The 19,968-nt window shown below is 34.7% G+C and overlaps 1 protein-coding gene and 1 long non-coding RNA gene across 2 annotated transcripts in view; one reads left to right on the top strand and one right to left on the bottom strand.

Moving 5' to 3' along the window:
* Positions 1-1,039: 1,039 nt before the first annotated feature.
* LOC121406450 lies at positions 1,040-5,967 on the bottom strand. Its single transcript, XM_041597468.1, has 5 exons — positions 5,919-5,967; positions 3,847-3,966; positions 2,794-2,941; positions 1,988-2,100; positions 1,040-1,380 (listed from the first exon to the last, which is right to left on the bottom strand). The coding sequence occupies exons 1-5, from the start codon at positions 5,934-5,936 to the stop codon at positions 1,102-1,104; spliced, it is 678 nt and encodes a 225-aa protein (XP_041453402.1). The 5' UTR covers positions 5,937-5,967; the 3' UTR covers positions 1,040-1,101.
* Positions 5,968-11,385: 5,418 nt separating this feature from the next.
* The window catches only part of LOC121415128, a 47,057-nt gene continuing 38,474 nt past the window's right edge, over positions 11,386-19,968 (top strand). The window contains exon 1 of the long non-coding RNA XR_005969956.1: positions 11,386-11,460. This is a non-coding gene — a long non-coding RNA (uncharacterized LOC121415128). The remainder of the gene's footprint in view (positions 11,461-19,968) is intronic.

Here is a 19,968-nt window from a genome sequence, read left to right as displayed (position 1 = left end):
TAACCCTATGACATCATAAAAATTCCCTTGTAGCATTTCATTGTTTTTCTGTTTTTTTTTATAGGCGCCGCTTTTCTGACGGCGGCAGCGTCAACACCAAATCTTAACCGAAGGTTTGCCATAAGATTAATCAAGCATTACTGAACATCCTGCCTTAGTTTCAGTTCACATGACCAAGATCAAAGGTCATTTAGGGTCAATGAACTTTGGCAAAATTGAGGGAATCTGTTGAATTACCATAACTTTGAATGTTTATGGATCTGATTCATGAAACTTAGTAAAAAAGAGTAACCAAGTATCACTAAACATCTCATGCGAGTTGCAGGTCACATGACAAAAGTCAAATGCCATTGAACATAGTATTGTATCATTACATGAATGGTGTTTTTGTGAATAATTATTTTATAGTAGTTTTCAAGGTCAGGTCAGCACTGCTGCTATATTGAATCGCGTGATGCAGGTGAGACTGCCAGAGGCATTCCACTTGTTGATACAATAATTTGGTAGAGCATGATGGTAACCCCCCACAGCCCAAATTTGGTGAGAATCTGTCCATGCGGGCCTCAAGGTATGACATAATACACAATTAATCCTATTGAAGTCAAATTATTATTGACCTACTTCTAAATGTTAGGAAACAGACAAATAAATAATACATTGACTTCAATGGGGCTAGTTACATATTTTTGAGTTCATATTAGGGCCCCCATGGACCGATTCCAACAAAATTTGGGTTTTTGTGAGTTTCCATCATGCTCTACCAAAATATTGTATAAAAGACAATGAAATGCAAAAATAAATGTAATGTCATTACTTCAGTAGTCTATAGCAGCATGAGTGGATTTTTTTGCAGGATAAATGTGTACCAAGAGATGCTAATGAAGAACCAAGAAGCAATTCTACCAAGAAGAAAAAAAAATCTTTTGTTATCTAGTTGAAAGGATGGTCCGGGCTGAAAATATTTATATAAATACATAGAGTAGAATTCACAGAGCAAAGTGCCAAAAATTTCATGGAAATCGAATAAGAAATAACAAAGTTAATGAAGTTTCAATTTTAGCAATATTTTGTGAAAACAGTCATCCCTTTTAGAAAAAAAAATCAATCATGTTTGCTCACATATTCTTGAAGGACCCCCAACATGGCATTGAGGGTCGCTAGAATGCCTTGTTGGGTCTCCAGCATTGCTTCTTGATTCCTCAGAAGCATCTCTTGATACAAATTTCCTTGTGATACCAAATTTCTTTTTTTTGGGGGGGGATTTTCTTGATCTTGATCTTGATCCAGATCTTCCTCTCCATCTCCCAATGTCTCCACATCGTCGTCTTCCACCTGTCCCATCTGGTGCAGAAGGTTGCATGCCTCTGTGTTTTGTGAGCACTATATGGATACGATAAATTAGAAATGAATATTAAAACAATGTAAAACTACATAATCATACTATGGTGAGATGTTTAAAGGTAAAAGTCAGTAGTTGCAGCAAACAATTATTTCATGAGAAAGACTCTGAAATCAAGGTTAATTGTCACAATATTATCTTAGATCTAGATCTGGTACATTAATGTACACTTATCCTTGTAAAATCTTTAAATCTTAGCTCGTAATTGACAATTCTGGTGATCATTAACACAGAAAAGCATTATGTGGGACACTGTATTAATATTGCTTCGAAAAAATGGCGACATTTCATGGAATTCTGTGATTATTTTGCTCATTTCTCAGCAATTATGCATTCATATTTTTGGAGGTAGACTTGATAAGAACAACGCACAGGATATCTTTCCTCCCAAAAGTGGAACGCCTTGATAACCCTCATGTCCATGTTGCATGAAATAGATCAATTTACTTTAAAAGTTACATCATTTCATAACTTAACCTTGTTTTAGAAATCAACGTTGATAACAAAAAGCTAAGCTAACATAGGTTGAACATTTTACTTCCACTTTGCAACTAACTTTCCAACTACCCATAAATAATTAATACTTACTGGTTGAGTTGCCCCAGTCTCACTATTTTGCCCTTTTATGCCATGTAAGGCTTTGTCCGATATGGTGAGTAGTACCTCTTCCAACATAGGCTTGAACCTGTAGGAGCCTCCGCCTGTACGAAAAAAGGTATGCATTTATCAATATCATGCCTAATACACCCCTCCCTACCCAACAAAATAAAATATATGAGTAAACAGTTCCTCTGCAATAATTTTTAGTGTTAATTATACAAGGAAATTCAAGTTTTTCAAAAATAGTTATCATTAATTACGACTATTAAATTCAAAATACATTGTTTAGAGTGCTGGAATATTCCGCTTATTAAGCGGAATTAAGCCTTAAAATGAGACCAAATTGGATCTCTAGCCTGTCTACAGTCTAGCAAACTTATATCAAGGTTTTAAGAGTTGAAAAGTATATTTTCCATAATCTTTGGTGGAAATGCCACAAAACCACCTTTTGCAGGATGAGTTCAAGATCTGTGGTCATAAAAAGAAAAATCAATTTCATACTAGAATTTTTTTCAAGTAAAATTGTTCAGGAATGTTACAAAAAATATTAACCACCATAATTAAAATTATATGAACTTCTAGTAATTAGAGCAACATGATTTAATTACATTTAATAAGCACACAAATTCTAAATAATATGTAATTTTTTGTTGTGATCCACAGTCAAGATCTAAGGGGACCATAACAACACCATCCTATCCCATCCCCCCCTTGGACCGACAAGACTCATTACACCCTTTAACGATTGGAGTAAAAATGTCTTCTTCCATTTGTTACGAGAAAGGTAGGCTTACCAGTCTTCTTCTTATCATCCTCATATTTTTTGGCCCTTTTCTTTAGGTCGGACCATGCCTTACGCACGTCATCCCCACTCCTGGGGCATCCGGTCGCTGAAAGCTGCTTAGCAATATTTTCCCAAGCTTGTTTGCGCTGATCAGAGACCTGCATTTAACAAAGGAGGAAAATGTATTGTCATTTTCAAGCATTTGAAATTTATTACATTGGCATTGCAGGAAACAACACACCATACACTTGTACAATAAAAAAAAAACAAGTGGAATGCCTCTTGCAGTCTCACCTGCATTACTCAATTCGGTCATAAAACTGTTACAAATTATGACTAACGCATAAATACAAATAAAAACAAAAATTAGGGGAGGTCCACTTGAAATTTTGGGATGGATAAAAGTAAAAATTTGACAAGCCCCCCCCCCAAAAAAAAAAGTTATCAACCTAAATTTTAGAAGTGGATCAACTGAATAAGGTCATCAACTTAAATGTTAGGGGGGACCACAAACATTTCAGGGGGGCCTGTGTGAATTTATGGGGGAACGCAGGAAACAAAATTGACAAGCAAAAAAGAAAGGTTATCAACAAAATATTTTGTGGGGGCCATCCCACACCTCAAATTTAAGGGGGGGGGACACGTCCCCCTGCTTCCGCCGCCCATGCTAGTGTTTTATCTTGCTATAAGCGTCATTTTAAAATGATGTCAGTCAGATTTCACCTCTGCTGACCTCTAGAGGTAAACTACCTTAAGGTCAACAACCTCAAAATATCAGAATATTGAGGCTTTGCATAATTAGTTCATGGTAAATATTGTTATGTTGCAAAAATAGTCATTGAATATTGACTTTTAATGTCTCTCGATATTCTAGAGAAAATAGTGAGTATAATTTTGTCCCTTGAGGGCTGTCCAAAACAACAATTCATACTTGATTACCTTTTATGTAAGTTTTGAAGAGTGCAGATTGTGATAAAAATATGGCCACAAATAGTATTGTGTTTAATTCTGGCTAGATCTGTGCCTGCTTCATATTTCTAGAAGAAAAAGGTAAATACCTTACCCTATCAGTGGGAGACAAAGGCTTTCCGAAGAGCACAGACCTCTTTTCCCTGACATATGCGCACAGAATTTGGATATGCTGCTCTGTCATATTTTCACGCTTTCGTTTGGTTGGCGTTTTCTGCAATGAAGAAGAAATTTTATTTTAAGAAACCCCCAAAACAAAAGTAACACTGAAATATGACCATGAAATTAAATCACAAAAACATTAAAGGGGAAGTTCACCCAGAAGAAAACTTTGTTGTAAAAATAGCAGAAAAAATAGTAAAATATATTGGTGAAGGTTTGAGGAAAATCTGTTAAAGAGTAAAAAAAGTTATTAGAGTTCAAAGTTTTGGATTTGTGACGTCATAAACGAGCAGCTGCCCCATGTGTTATGTAATATAAAATACATGAAATTCAAATTTTGTATGGTTCCTGATGCCTTAATTTTGTTTTCTATTCATGATCGGGTGTGAAATGATTTGCCTATTGATATACAAAAGGTAGAGTGAAAACAATTTTCTGAGAAAATAACTTTTCATTGATTTTTTACCATTTGCTATGTAGGAATGCTGCTCGCATATGACGTCACAAATCAAATTATTGAAATTCTAATAACTTTTTAATCACTTGATGATTTTTTCTCAAACCTTTGGGAATATTTTTTATTTTTTCTGCTATTTTTACAATAAACTTTTTGTCAGGGTGAACTTCCCCTTTAAGAATGATTTTTCCTTAAATCTACTTGTCAATGAAAGTCCCCCCCCCCCCCCCGGCCTAGTAGATCTACTTCTCCTTTAAAAATTTCAATTACAAGTAGATCTAAGTCTACATCAACAAAAATATTATAAAAATGTAATTAATTATGTAACTGATCAATTACTTTGTAATTTTCGGTCTATATATGTCAAGGAGAGGGGGAGGTTTTGATTATAAGATGTTAACTTCCATATGCACCCCCACCCCCAGCTAGAATTGAAAATAAAATTATGGAGGTTGAAAATAATAATAATAATAATCTGGAGGTTAATACATGGTTGAGATTTCTTAAATGAGCAAACTGTTGGGGAAGTCTTTAGTACCGTAGTAGTAGTGTGTTAGTGCGAGCCTGCATGTGTAATCTCGTCGGCAATTCGGAGGATGGGTTTTGTCCAGATTTTAATTTGTATAATAATATGTAGGCCCTATTGGTGAGTGAGCCAACGCAGCTACTTCAGCGGAACAACCAAAATACAGAGACTGATGCTTTTGGTCTAATTTTTGTGAGGCCAACCATCGGTAAAATATGATATTGACCCAGATCTGGTGTTCCACAGACTCTTCCTAATTCAAAAAATATAATTAAAAGAATACAACCTATTTTAGACTAATTAAAGCCTAGTCATATGATGAATAAATACATTAGAATACAAATGACAGTGTTATTATCTTAGTTGAGTGTAAACACAAGTGAGCATTTATCCCCCAAAGATTAAAAAAAAATAATAAGCCAACCATTGGCAACAAGTCTAAGGACAATGTTATAGCAATGTGGAGTCTACATTGGATGATTACAACACAAATTCAATTTGGTTTCGATACATGATGAAATTGACATTTTGAACTGAAAATGAATCATGTCTTATTTCGTGATCGACCTCATTCCTCAGGCTCAAGTCTACTCTGACTCTGACTCACTCTGCTGAGCATGAATTGGTCAGACATAGAATATCGATATTATAAATAAACAGTATCTGAAATCATAGTATCATCAAGAATTTATAAAACCATAAACAGATAAAGACCTAAGTTAAAAATTCGGCCGTTACGACATCGAACGTCTACTACTACTAACAAACTGCATCCCTTCCATACACGGCCACCTCTACGCCTGAGCTCCGGCGGAGAGGGGCACCATTACTCCGCTAAACTACGGTGTGAGCATCAGCTACAATTGGATTTGTTTGGGCGAAAACCACCGCGCCGTGATGATTAGCCGGGATAAAATGATACATATTTTCAGCAGAATGGATGAATCTAATAGTTATTATTTCAAAAACTGTATTTCATGATACAATGAACAAAAATAACGTATTTTTAAAAATAAATTACCTCATTTGGTGAAGCCATTTCGTTGACGTTGCTAGCAGACAATCGCAAGTTTACCACGGGCGCAATTATTTTTTACCCAAATTTCAGTGCGCATCCTCGTTCACGAATATTCGTGGTTAATAAAACTCTGGTTACCAACCTGAGTTTTCCAAAGTCTTTATGCAATCGATTTTTCAATCTCAGGTAGCCAACCTGAGAAATCTACGGTACCCGAGTTTTCAACCTTAGAAATCTCAGGTTAGAAAAAAAGTTTTATGCAACGGGCCCCAGGTGTATGTTTAATGTTCTATATCTACTTTTAAGTAACAACAGTCATTTAAGCAATCTTGGATTTTTGACAAACTTGACATCCGACTGTTCTTTCAACTTGAAATAATACTTGATCCTTTAAAATCTAGTGTAGACACCAAAATCAAATCCACAATGTGCATTTCTAATGAACTATGTCTACTTTTAAGAACCACAGTCAATTTAGACCCTGCATTTTGGATGCCATATCGTATTTTTTGACACACCAGACCACTGACTGCCCCTATTAACTTGTCCTAATGTCCCATGCCGATATGAAATGAACTATGTCCGCTTAAGTATCAGCAGCCATGTTAAGATCAATTTTTGGAATTCATCTTTGATGCATGGACATACCAGACCACTGACTGTCCTTGTAACTTATCCTTACATACTACTTGACCCAAACCAGTGGTTTAAAATTAAACATCGAAATCACATTTCCCTGGACAATATGAAATCAGCTATGTCTGTTTTAAGTTTAGCAGCCATTTCAGAATAAATTTTTTGAAGCCATCATGGATCTTTGGACCCACCAGACCACCCACTGTCCTTGTAACTTTTTCCAATTTACTACTTCACCCTTAAAATCATTGAATCGAAAGCAAATTGTAGATTTTTAGCACACGGCAGCCATTTTTGATGCCATCTTGTATTTTTCAGGTATCCTGGGGTCCTTATAATACCCCGTGTCAACAAATTATTTTAACTCCTAGACCATGGAATATGAAACCAATTAGGATTCTCGGGTGGATAATGAGTGAGTCGTATTCATTACTTTTAAGTGAATGGTGGCCATCTTGGATACTATCTTGAAAAGAACCACTTTCCCTGATGCGGATTTTGGTAGATTTTTTGCATATTATTCCTGAAGTCAATTAGTACTAAAAACTGTTGAAAAACAAATGTTGCAATTTATCCGAGTAAGTGTATTTTGGTCGTACGTTGAATGGTCTATAGGCCCTACCTTAGAAATTGAGACACAATGCATGTTTGTAAGTTCGCAAGTTCTCTAAAAGTCAATTAATAAGACATCCCGTATTATTTCAATAATGATTATGTGCATGTGTGTGTGCGTGTGTGTGGGGGGTATAAAAATATACTTTATGTGTTTCTTTCTATCAGTAATTGGAAATTAGCCGAGAAGTATATAATTGACAATTCGAATAGAAGTCCTTTAATCGTGACTTGTACTCTAGAACGAGTGGCCGAATGGTGAAAGTTGTATGCCAGTCAGTGGGGGGAGTAGGGGATATGGTTGGTAGGATGCTCGTCTAACTTGAAGTCTTCAGATAAGCATTCTAGCTTTCTATTGATGATAAGATACCATAAAAACAATTCATTTTTTAACCGGGCGCAAAATTGCTAATACTCCTGATTTTAGGGGGTCTTGATATAGGTGACCTCCCCCCCCCCCTCAGGCAGAGGGTGAGGGACCGTTCGTTATATGAGCGCAATGCGAAGAGCTGAGACTACAAAGTATTGTACAGGAACGTACCGGCAGGAAGTTAGTTGGATGTTCGACATTTGATATTCAAACTGTGAAGTTGGTTCGATATTCAAACGCCTGTGAAGCTGGACCAATATTGGAGTCCGTCATTGCCACGGACCCGATCCGCATAGTACTGCCCCCCCCCCCAAAAAAAAAAAAAATGTTCTACAACCGAGAACAATAGGAAATAATAAAAGGAAAGAAAGGAAAGAAAGATGAAAGATACGTTATTTTATGCATACCATGTCAAAATCAATCTCAAAGTTAAAGGTGTTTTTTTTCCTCGCTGGCTCGAGACTTATTACGAAGCAAATTTTTGCTGCATGCGCCATTGTGTGCCCCCTCTTTTTGTTCTTATCACGCATTGAGCTTCGCCCTAATGCTCTGGGCACAATCATAAAACATCCTGTTCATACAACGATATGACCCCTCCGTTCTCCCTTCTCTTTCTCTCCCGTTCCCCCTCCTTTTCTTTCCAATCTCCCCCTTTCGCTTCTCTCTCTCCTATTATGTATTCTCTCTTTCCTTGTTTTTTTTTACTCTATCCACTGGCGGCACCAAGAGATTAGTCAGGAACGTGGTTCCCCCATGCTTGAAATATTACGTTTTGTTAATTTTAGCCCCCCGTTAATGTGCATGGGCCGGGTAACCGAGTCAAGTTCTACAAGTTAGGGTAGGTGGTTACCCCGGATAGGCCGTCGGGATATTCCTGGGGGCCCCTTGGAAAAAAAATAAACAAAATGCAATAAATAGCCCTTTATTCTTTTAATTTTGTTAATTTGAGCCCCCTAAATGTGCATGCACCGGGTCAAACTAGTGTTTATATGGTTGCCCGAGTCGAGTTCTACAAGTTAGGATACGTGTTATCCCGGCTAGGCCGTCGGGGTATCTCTGGGGGCCCCTCAAGAAAAATAAAATTTCTTGCCCTTTTATTCACTGATGTTTGTCCCCTAAATGTCCTCGTACTTGGGCACGCCAGTGTTGTTATGGTTGCCCGAGACGTGCTGCACCTGTAAAACCCCTTAGCTTTCAAAACCCCTGAATATATTTGAATATCGAATGTTGGTCCAGCTTCACAGGCGTTTGAATATCGAACCTGAATATCGAACCAACTTCACAGTTTGAATATCAAATGTCGAACATCCAACTAACTTCCTGCCGGTACGTTCCTGTACAATACTCTGTAGTCTCAGCTCTTCGCATTGCGCTCATATAACGAACGGTCTCATTGGTTGATTTAACGTCACTACACTAATTAATTAAACGTCATGACGTTAAATCGTTGAGCAGTAATTCGGAATTACGTCGTGTAGTAATTATTTACTACACGACGTAATTATTTAGGTAGTGTAGTAATTGGAATTACTACACTACGTAATGATTTACGTCGTGTAGTAATTCGAATTACTACACGACCTTAATTATTTGATGTAGCGACACTAATTCATTTAACGTCATGACATTAAATCGTTGGGCAGTAATTCGGAATTGCGTCGTGTAGTAATTCGAATTACTACACTACGTAATTATTTACTATAATATATATATTTACTATTTATTATAAAACCAGGACTTGCTGTGATAAAAAAGGACCGCCTGTATCTCTCAGTCTTCACCTTTGGCAATCTAATTCTACCAGACCTATTTAGAATAACTTCATCATGAAGTGGATGTGATTTGTCGTGCATTATGATATTAATCCTAGTCATAAAATCATCCACAATGACAGATATGGGTTTAAAACCAGGATTTTCCAGTATGGGATAAAACAGTTACTCTCCATCATGGTTATATCGCTAATAGACATATACAATGTGCTGAATTAAAATAATAGTGCTGAATAAACCGAAGAAGACGAAAAAAATAGTGAAAATAAACTGAAAAAGACGAAGAAAACAAAAAGCTCGTGGTCCCCGCGGTGCAGCGCCCTCTAATTTCTACTTCTGTCTCTGTGACTTGCCACTCAAATGGATCACAGATTATTTAACCGATCGAGAACAAATTACTATATTTAACAAATGTGAGTGAATCTCCAGGACAGTGAGATATGGAGTGCCCCCAGGGTTCAGTCCTCGGCCCACTCCTTTTTTCTGTTTTAAATGATTTACCCCAATGTTCAAATATGCTAAATTTTGTGTTTTTGCTGATGACACGTGTGTCTGTATGTCTGGTAGTAATATTGGATTTTCTGCCTAGAGATATGAATTCACAGTTTATTCACAGCTTAAAAAGATCAATGAGTTGATGTCGGTCAATGATTTAATTGTCAATACTTCAAGAACCAATTATATGTTGTTTAGTACATGCAGCCATAAGATAGTATTATAAAAAAAAAGTATACTATAATAACTTTGAAATTACTCAACTTCACAATGTAAAATTTTTAGGTATTTATTTGGAAGACAATTTATCTTGGAACTTTCATATTAAACAGGTCTGTAATAAAATTGCCAAAAAGATTGGGGTGATAGCGAAACTTATTTTTTTTGCCAAGTTCAGTTCTAAAAATGCTGTATCATGCTTTTATCACATCTACCATTAACTAGGAGTGATTGCATGGGGATTTAAAAAAGAAATATACAGATTTTTTTTTTTACAAAAACGAGCAATCCGTCTTATAACTAATTCCGATTACCTCTCTCTGAAAGTGCAGCTCTTTTCCAACAAAACAATGTCTTCCCGATTCAGAATATCATATCATTACAGACCAGGGGGCCGTTTCATAAAGCTGTTCGTAAGTTAAGAGCGACTTTAAGAACGACTGGTGATCCTTTGTCACGCGCTATTATACGGTATCATCTCCTATGAATATACCATTTACCACAAAAAAGGATCACCAGTCGTTCTTAAAGTCGCTCTTAACTTAACAGCTTAATGAAACATCCACCTCTTTATTCATGTACTAATGCCACAACCATATGTTACCTATAAGTCTCTTCAAGATTATTTTAAAATGAATAATTTGTATCACTCATATCAAACTAGAAATCGTAACAGGTCCACCCTCCTTTGCCACGCATAGCTTTAATTAGACGATCTGGGGTTTTTTTACCACTCTTTTGGAACTCATTACCTAATTCTATTAAATTATCAAAAACTTTAAATCAATTTATGCGTGTATGTATTCAAAACAAAACACTTCTAAACACGGCTTTCCATTTATTGTAATGATTTGTTTTCACCTCCCTCCTTTCTCTTAGACTTATTTTGGAATTATGTTTTGATTATGATTATATTGTTATTGTTTTTTTACATGTATTAGTATGATTTATTCTTACGTTGGGGCCAATTTATACAAACAGTTGTGCTTTCTTTGACCCCTCCACGTGTAATATATCTCTTAATGTCAATGATTTGTATATGTGCATATTTTTAATTGTGGAAATAGATTTGAATTGAATTGAATAATAATAATTAAAAAAAATTACCGGAGGTACTAAATTTACTCCGAATTCCATCTAGAACACGAATTAACAGTATAACTTGTACTTTCACAGGTTATGTACATGGCCTATGGGACTGTCTGCTGGACTGGAGCGTAATGAATAATGATATCGTTCGACTGGACAGGCAATCAAATCAATACAAGTCATGTATGTTCAATGCGATAAGAAAGTAGGCCTACATAGTAATGACATCCACCCAAAGTTTTACGAATCTTAAATATTATTTTTATTTTTTTTTTTAGTTATCTGGCGTTACATTCCGTGGTAATCTTCGAGCACAGGTGAATTTAAAGATTGGACCGTACGATTTTATTCCGTGAGTAAGAACGTTCTGTTGTTTTACGATCTTCTCATTAATTCTCATTATTGTAAATATATATATAGTTTTAAAAAAGTTTATAGAAGCTAATGAAAGGCCAATTGGTGATGAAATAAGTAAGTGTTCTGGCCATCAATCTATGGTTTTGAAATAAAGTTTTTTCTTTTATCAGATAATGATTCACTTCATTATCTCATTACACAAATATTATTAGTTTGTTATAAATTCATTATTGATAAGTATGCCAGAGATAATTGCATGATATGGTCCAAAACGAAGTTAATAAAAATGCCATAATGCTATGATAGGATATTACAAAATCTGAGATGAGATGATAAGAGCATAAAAGCTCCTTGATTACAGGATATGTTCTAGATCAGTGGCGTACCGTGGGTCACGGCACGGGAGGGGGGGCACCAGCAAAAATTGAGTCACATTGAGTGGGCGCAAGAAGCGCGCTCAGTTGCCAGGTATCCTGACCTAATAGAGATATTCTAAGGACAATGCCATTAAAAGAATTTGTATCTCACTGATCAAATAATGCGAGCGCGAAGTGCGAGCTAATAATTGTAATATTCAGACCTTAAAAAGGACATCATAATTTATTTTTTTTTGTAATCTTGAGGCACCATCGTTAGAACTGTTTAAGTCCCTCCTTAAAACTCTCATCTTTTACTATACTTCGCTTCTATTATGTTTGTATAAAATTATTCCCCTCAGTTAATTTGCATTATCATAATTGTGTTCAGATTTGTTTAAGTCGGATTGTGTTCTTATTCATTAGGATTATTTGAATTTACATACATAATTATCGACCCGTTACATTTAAGTTGTATATTCGCCGAATATTTGTTTACTTTTTTTTAGTAGTTTTTATTGACAACTTCAATTCATATACAAAATAAAATATATATAACAAATAGAACTTTGATGTCTTTACAGATACCTAGACAACTCATAAATTTAACATGATTTTTTTCATGAATGTTACATTAAAACACAATGTCAGACATCTTCCAATACATAATTATGAATAACATTGATGATAATTATATGCATCAAGAAGAAACTTCTACAGAAAATTCCAACATATTGATTTTTTTTCAGTGTCAAATAAAAAACATAGAGATTTTCCAGATACAAAGATAAATGAATAAATAAATCATTAGTAAAACCTAAACGAATTGAAGCCATCACCATATATATTTTTTAACACATCACCTCGGCCTCTTCACCCAAATAAATTCAAACTCAAACACAAACTCAGCCCTGGTCCACCCTGTTGCACCCACAAATGTAATAACACTTTACCCACAAATGTAATAACGCCCACAAATGTAATAACACTTTACCCACAAATGTAATAATGCACTTTACCCACAAATGTAATAATGCACTTTACCCACAAATGTAATAATTTTTGATCGCCCACAAATGTAATAATGACTTTACCCACAAATGTGATAAATTTGAAGGGATTTTTGGCAAATCCGTTCTGAACTAAAATCGTATAGTAATGCGTTCATATAGCACAAAAGTGCAAAGTCTCTTTTCCTGACCCGGTTAATTAACAAATTATACTATAAATCCAAAGTCTTTATTCCAGACCCGGTTGTTTCAAAAATAATAATATGAGCCCAAAGTCTTTATTCCAGACCCGGTTGTTTCAAAAATTATAATATAAGTACAAAGTCTTTATTACAGACCCGGTTGTTTAAGAAATAATCATATGAGCCTAAAGTCTTTATTCCAGAACCGATTGTTTCAAAAATAATAGTATAAGTCCAAAGTCGTTTCTCCAGACCTGGTTGTTTAAAAAATTATAATATAAATCCAAAGTCTTTTTCCAGACCCTGTTGTTTCAAAAATTATAATATAAATCCAAAGTCTTTATTCCAGACCCGGTTGTTTAAAAATAATAATATAAGTCCAAAGTCTTTATTCCAGACCCGATTGTTTCAAAAGTGATAATATAAGTCCAAAGTCTTTTCTCCAGACCCCGTTGTTTCCAAAATTATGATATAAATCCAAAGTCTTTTTCCAGACCCGGTTGTTTCAAAAATTATAATATAAATCCAAAGTCTTTATTCCAGACCCGGTTGTTTCAAAAATAATAATATGAGCCCAAAGTCTTTATTCCAGACCCGGTTGTTTCAAAAATTATAATATAAGTACAAAGTCTTTATTCCAGACCCGGTTGTTTAAGAAATAATCATATGAGCCTAAAGTCTTTATTCCAGACCCGATTGTTTCAAAAATGATAATATAAGTCCAAAGTCGTTTCTCCAGACCCTGTTGTTTCAAAAATTATAATATGAATCCAAAGTCTTTACTCCAGTCCCGGTTGTTTAAAAAAATAATAATATAAGTCCAAAGTCTTTATTCCAGACCCGATTGTTTCAAAAATGATAATATAAGTCCAAAGTCTTTTCTCCAGACCCCGTTGTTTCAAAAATTATAATATAAATCCAAAGTCTTTTTCCAGACCCGGTTGTTTCAAAAATTATAATATAAATCCAAAGTCCTTATTCCAGACCCGGTTGTTTCAAAAATAATATGAACCCAAAGTCTTTATTCCAGAACTGGTTGTTTCAAAAATTATAATATAAGTACAAAGTCTTTATTCCAGACCCGGTTGTTTAAAAAATAAGCATATGAGCCTAAAGTCTTTATTCCAGACCCGATTGTTTCAAAAATGATAATATAAGTCTAAAGTCTGTTCACCAGACCCGGTTGTTTCAAAAATTATAATATAAATCCAAAGTCTTTTTCCAGACCTTGTTGTTTCAAAAATTATAATATGAATCCAAAGTCTTTATTCCAGACCCTGTTGTTCAAATATTATGATATAAGTCCAAACTAAGATACGATAATGATGTTCCGGTGGAATAAAAATGAGAATCGAGCCTAGTCTTCTCTCCAGTCCCAGTTAATTAAAACTGGTGGAATCAAAGTCTTTGTCGTTGTTTTAAATTATGCTGAACGTATTGTGAATATACGCGCTATGAGTAAATTGAGAATCAAGCATAGTCTTTTCTCCAGACCCGGTTATTTAAAACTAAAAACTAAAACCCTATAGTAATGCCTTCATATAGCACAAAAGCCCAAAGTCTTTTTCCAGACGCAGTAGATTCAAAAATTATAATGTAAGTCCAAAGTCTTTTTTCCAGACCCAGTTATTTCAAAAATTATAATATAAGTCCAAACTAAGATACCATAATGATATTCCAGTGGAAAAAAAGAAAATCGAGCTTAGCCTTTTCTCCAAACCCTGTTATTCAAAAATTGTAAATAACAATACAACAACAACAAAAACCGTATAAAGACCCCATAATCTTATTAATGCTGGATAACATGGACATATAGCGTAGTCTTTCAGCCAGACCCAGTCATTTGTTTTTCAAAATAAGGCTAAGAGTAAAAATATAAATAACTCCAAATCTAATACCAAGCAATCCTTGAACCTAAGAACATGTTTTTAAAAAGAGGTTTAGAATGTTGTCTTTATTCCAGACCTAATTATTACAAAAATTACGAAAAAAAATCTAACATAAGACCCTATCATATTCTCTTGTAATAACATGAATTGTAAAACGTACTCTTTCCTCGAGACCAGGTTATCTAAGAAATGAATTAAAAAAGAAAATAAAATCTAAAACCAGTTTTCAAAAGTTACACCCAGTAAAAAATATGTCTGTACCCCACACCCAGATTATTTTGTATAATAATACTAAGACCCCTACAAAACATTGTAATTATGCATTTGCAAAGAAAACGTCAATTTTCCAGACTTGGTTATTATTTAAAAATAAAATTGTCTACAACAAATACCCAATAATCTAACTACTGTGGAATAACATGGAGATCGATTGTAGACTTTCCTCCAGACACAATTATTTCAAGAATAAAAAAACAATAAAATCCAACCCCCAACAACGAATCTAAGAACCAACAATCCTCCAAATTAAGACCAAGTACAAAAGCACATGTTTAGAGCGTTGTCTCTATTCCAGACCCAGTCATTTACAAATTAATTCAAACAATCTTAAAAACATAAGACTTTGTCATATTCTTATTCCTGTTGAATAACATTATTATTATGCTTAGACCTTCGTCTAGACCCAGCTATTTATAAGATAAACAAATATTGAAAAAAAATCAAAGCTAAGACCAATCTTTAAAATTAAACCCAGTTAAATGCTTGGGTTTAGAGAGTTGTCTTTACCCCACATCGAGTTCTCTTAAACTACAAATTAAGCAAAAGATTAATCTAAAAACTTAGACACCAGCATCTCCCAAACTATAAAACCCTGTGATAAGGCATACCGTAAGTTGGTATACAACTTGTTTTTGTTTGATGGAAGTGAAATAAATAAAATTGAATTGAATTGAATTGAATACCACAAAAACGTCAAATTAATAAAAGGCGTAAATATTCAGATCTGAATGGTACGCGCCTTAAAAACCCAAAATAACAACAACAACAACGATAAAACATCAATGATATTGTGACGTCTTGGTTAATATTGTTTGTCTATTTTTATCGTTTCTAATAATTTCCTATTTTGAAATAACTGCATGGGTCTAGAGCAAAGACTACACAATATTTAAAGACTGGGCGTTGTGGCGTGCGCCTGTAATCCAAGCTGTGGGGAAGTTACAAATTGATGCAGAGGGTCGAGGTTCGAGCCCTGGTCACGTCTTTCGGATGGTGACGTTAAAGGTCGGTCCCAGACGTAATCATATCTGATTTAGACACGTCTGACAAAACTCAAACACACACACACGTTTGCCCCCTGGAAAGATTAAACCTCAAGATGTTGATGGACCTGAGTCCACCGACGGGACAGCCTAACTCCGTAACTCTGGTACGGGTGTGGGAGGGGGCCCTTCTTTCTTTGCCTGTCTCTCTTTCAGTTATTTTAAATCAGTTTTTTTCCTATCTTATCACTTCTTGATCACATAAATTCTCTCTCTTTCTCTTTACTTACTTAACGGGTCAATATAACCCCAGAAAAAATATCTTAGGCCACTGAGAATATTGAATTGTAACTAATAAAAAGAAATGCTGAATATATTACAAATGGTGCTTGGTAGACTGAAAATTTAAAATACCGAAGAACTTGTTAAAACTTTATCCCCTCTTGCTAGAATGATTTTCTTTTATATAATATCTCATAGATCGTCGATCAACAACCTTATCGTTTACGGGAAGTAATCCCCATATTGTGTGCTGATATCTTATTCCTCAGTTTTTTGTTTTATATATATTTAAAGGTTTTGTGTTTTTTTTCATAAAAAAGGAATGAATATACAAGAAATAATAATAATAAACAAGTGGAATGCCTCTGACCGTCTCACCTGCATCACGCGATTCAAAAGAGCAGCAGTGCTGACTTTGAAAACTACTATAACTCGCACAAGATGTGAAGTGATACTTGGTTACTCTTATTTCCACGTTTTATGAACTAGACCAATACACTTACAGAGATAGGATGGTAATTCAACAAATACCCCCAATGTGGCCAAAATTCATTGACCTCACATGACCTTGATCATGTGACCTGAAACTTGCACAGTATATTCAGTGATACTTTATTACTCTTATGCCCAAGTTTCAAAAGTCAGATCAATAAACTTGCAAAGTTATGATGGTAATTCAACAGATACCCCCATTATGGCCAAAGTTCATTGACCTTTGACCTTGGTCATGTGACCTAAAATGCACACAGGATGTTCAGTGATACTTGATTACTCTTATGTCCAAGTTTTATGAACTACACCAACATACTTTCAAAGTTATGATGGTAATTCACACAAAAAAAGAACAATTTGGTCAAAGTTAATTGACCCTAAATGACCTTTGACCTTAGTCATGTGACGTAAAACTCGTGCAGGATGTTTGGTGATACTTGATTAACCTTATGTCCAAGTTTAATGAACCAGGTCTATACATTTTCTAAGTTATGATGATATTTCTAAATCTTAACCTCAGGTTAAGATTTTGATGTTGATTCCCCCAACATGTTCTAAGTTCATTGACCCTAAATGACCTTTGACCTTGGTCATGTGACATGAAACTCTAAGAGGATGTTAAGTAATACTTTATTAACCTTATGGCCAAGTTTCATGAACTAGGCTCATATACTTTCTTAGTTATGATGTCATTTCAAAAACGTAACCTTAGGTTAAGATTTGATGTTGACGCCACCGCCGTCGGAAAAGCGGCGCCTATAGTCTCACTCTGCTATGCAGGTGAGACAAAAAGAAGTAATAAAAATAATACTAAATAAAATTGTTACCCTACTTCTCATACAGTGGGTGGCAAAAATAGTCAATCGTGACTTATTGCCAAATAAAAACATGGAATGGAATGGTTATCCCCTCTTGTTAGAATGTTTTTCTTTTATATAATATATCATAGATCGTCAATCAACAACTTTATCGTTTTCGGGAAGTAATCCCCCTATTGTTTACTGATATCTTATTTCTCAGTTTTTTTCATATGTATTTCAATGTTTTGTTATTTAGGTTTTTTCAGAGAAAAAAGGAAGGAATATACAAGAAATCATTTTTTTTAAGGACAAGTCCACCCCAACAAAAACTTGATTTGAATAAAAAGAGAAAAATTTAACAAGCATAACACTGAAAATTTCATCAAAATCGGATGTAAAATAAGAAAGTTATGGCATTTTAATGTTTCGCTTCATTTCACAAAACAGTTATATGCACATCTCGGTCGGTATGCAAATGAGGAACTGATGACATCACTCACTCACTATTTTTTTTGTATTTTCTTAAATGAAATATGAAATATTTTTATTTTCTCGTCATTGTCATGTGACATGGAGTTTCATTCCTCCCTGCAACACGTGGAAATTTATTATTTTAACATTTTGTGCTTTAGGCAAGGAGGTCCTAATCGTCAAATTCGTAAAAATTGAAATAATGTATAATTCAAACAATGAAAACCAAAAGAAAGAGTGAGTGAGTGACATCATGGACTCTCTCATTTGGATGTAGCTGGCTCGTTCATATAACTATTTTGTTAAAAATAAACAAAACTTTGAAATGTCATAACTTTCTTATTTTACATCCGATTTCGATGAAATTTTCAGCATTGTGCTTGTCTGATTTTTCTCTATTGATTCAAATCAACATTTTTCTGAAGAGGACTTGACCTTTAATGGTTGCAGGGTCTTTGTTTTGTTGTTGTTGTGTTTTTAATGACTTTTATAGCTGGGTCTGACAGAAAGACTACGCTACTTTTCCATGTTATTCAACATAAATAGGATCGTGGGTCTTTGTTTTTTTACAATTATTATAATTTTTGAAATAAATGGGTCTGGAAAAAAGACTTTGGACTTATATTATAATTTTTTAATTAACCGGGTCTGGAAAAAAGATTTCGCATTTTTGTGCTATATAAACACATTACTATAAAGTTTCAGCTTTTAGTTACCGGGTCTGGAGCAAAGACTATGCTCGATTTTCAATTTACCATTAGCGTCTGGAGAAAAGACTAAGCTCGATTCTCATTTCTATTCCACTGGAATATCATTAATGTATCTCATTTGGGACTAAAATTATAATTTTTGAAATAACCGGGTCTGGAAAAAAGACTTTGGATTTGTATCATGATTTTTTTAAAGACCCGGGTCTGGAAAAAAGATTTTGGATTCATATCATGATTTTTTAAACAACAGGGTCTGGAAAAAGACTTTGGACTTGCATTATTATTTTCTAAACAACCGGGTCTGGAATAAAGACTTGATTTATATTATAATTTTTGAAACAACATGGTCTGGAAAAAGACTTTGGATTTATATTATAATTTTTTAAACAACCGGGTCTGGAATAAAGACTTTGGGCTCATATTATTTTTGAAACAACCGGGTCTGGAATAAAGACTTTGGGCTCATATTAAGTTTTTGAAACAACCGGGTCTGGAATAAAGACTTTGGGCTCATATTATTATTTTTTAAACAACCGGGTCTGGAATAAAGACTTTGGATTTATAGTATAATTTGTTAATTAACCGGGTCAGGAAAAGAGACTTTGCACTTTTGTGCTATATGAACGCATTACTATACGATTTTAGTTCAGAACGGATTTGCCAAAAATCCATTCAAATTTATTACATTTGTGGGTAAAGTCATTATTACATTTGTGGGCGATCAAAAATTATTACATTTGTGGGTAAAGTGCATTATTACATTTGTGGGTAAAGTGCATTATTACAATTGTGGGTAAAGTGTTATTACATTTGTGGGCGTTATGACATTTGTGGGTAAAGTGTTATTACATTTGTGGGCGTTATTACATTTGTGGGCGATTATTACATTTGTGGGTGTAACACACACCCCCCCCCCCCGACCCTCCCTTAAACACCCCCATCCCCTATCCTGTGGAGAACTGGCTCTGGGCTCCAATACATGGTCTAATATTTAAGTTTTCCCATTTAGAGAAATGGATTGTAAGAGTCCCCCTCTTTGTTGCTAATTT

The sequence above is a fragment of the Lytechinus variegatus genome, chromosome 1, assembly GCF_018143015.1.
Source record: "Lytechinus variegatus isolate NC3 chromosome 1, Lvar_3.0, whole genome shotgun sequence".
Lineage (NCBI taxonomy): Eukaryota > Metazoa > Echinodermata > Echinoidea > Temnopleuroida > Toxopneustidae > Lytechinus > Lytechinus variegatus.
This window is presented reverse-complemented; position numbering and strand designations above follow the sequence as displayed.

Bases quoted from the DNA above. Each gene is read 5' to 3' on its own strand.
- LOC121406450 (XM_041597468.1), bottom strand. The intron at 2,942-3,846 runs GTAAGGTATTTA...TGTTAAATGCAG, and splicing joins CTTTGTCTCCCACTGATAGG to GTCTCTGATCAGCGCAAACA. The intron at 1,381-1,987 runs GTAAGTATTAAT...GTATCCATATAG, and splicing joins AGACTGGGGCAACTCAACCA to TGCTCACAAAACACAGAGGC.